Below are 1,019 nucleotides of genomic sequence, written 5' to 3' on the forward strand. Positions count from 1 at the left end.
GTGTGTGTGTGTGTGTGTGTGTGTGTGTGTGTGTGTGTGTGTGTGTGTGTGTGTGTGTGTGTTTTCATCTGAACAATCCTCCTGTTTATCCTGTGCTTTCTGTTGTCTCCGTTTTTCTTCTTTGTATTGACTTTCCTCCACCTCACAGATGACTTTGTCACTGTGTTTCCTTCCAATTTCCCTCATATGTCTTTTTTTTTCTTCCTCATGGTGATTTTCTCATTAGTCGAGTGCTTTTTGTGACTCCAGGATGCTGTGGAAGGGGCTGTTCAGCACTTTGTGCCCATCAGCTGCAGCTGCAGGCCTGAAATAACAAATACATGCATTAATCAAAGGAAAGAACCTTTAACTGAGGAATTATTCCTCTAAATCTGTTGGAAACAGAACCTCATTGTGAAGTGAAAGAAGTGACTCGTATTTAAAGTGTTTTACATGTGTCTGTCCTGTCTTCAGTGGCAGTCCATCACCATCACGCTGGTGGAGAAGGTGCAGATCATCGCAGTCTTCCTGGGCTCGCTCTTCCTGGTGGCCAGCATCTCCTGGCTGCTGTGGTCGGCCTTCAGCCCGCAGGCCATGTGGCAGCGCAGCGACGTCCTCTTCCAGATCTGTTACGGCATGTACGGCTTCATGGACCTGGTCTGTGTGGGTCAGTACAAACCCAAACATAAAACCATTTACTGGAGCTCAGAGGTGCAGGAAAACACAAACTGTTGACACGTTGTCCTGTGTGGAAACAAACCACATGTAATCAGTGTGTTCTTATAACCAGTACTAGAAAAAAATACTGAACCAAACTGGTTCCACTAAACCAAGTTGAGTAAATTGAGCAATATACTTATTTAATTTTAAAGAAAATCTGTATACTGCTTCATATTTACTCTTCTAGGTTTAGTGGAACCAGTTGAGTAAATTCAGTACTTTAGTTTTTTAGAGCAGAAACTCCTCCTTATGGACAGATTTAATTTGTAACGAGTAACTAAGGGTTACATTTTAAAGTAAAGAAGTAAAAGTATCATTTT

At 42.1% G+C, this 1,019-nt stretch overlaps 1 protein-coding gene across 1 annotated transcript in view; it reads left to right on the plus strand.

The window, feature by feature from the left end:
• Window positions 1-250: 250 nt before the first annotated feature.
• LOC106511475 (E3 ubiquitin-protein ligase MARCH4) overlaps window positions 251-1,019 on the plus strand; it is a gene marked incomplete in the record, with an annotated part of 3,845 nt that continues 3,076 nt past the window's right edge. Inside the window, 1 exon segment of the mRNA XM_014000228.1 lies at window positions 251-633. Coding sequence (XP_013855682.1) covers window positions 433-633 — 201 coding nt within the window.

The sequence above is a fragment of the Austrofundulus limnaeus genome, unplaced genomic scaffold (genome assembly GCF_001266775.1).
Source record: "Austrofundulus limnaeus strain Quisiro unplaced genomic scaffold, Austrofundulus_limnaeus-1.0 Scaffold2827, whole genome shotgun sequence".
Lineage (NCBI taxonomy): Eukaryota > Metazoa > Chordata > Actinopteri > Cyprinodontiformes > Rivulidae > Austrofundulus > Austrofundulus limnaeus.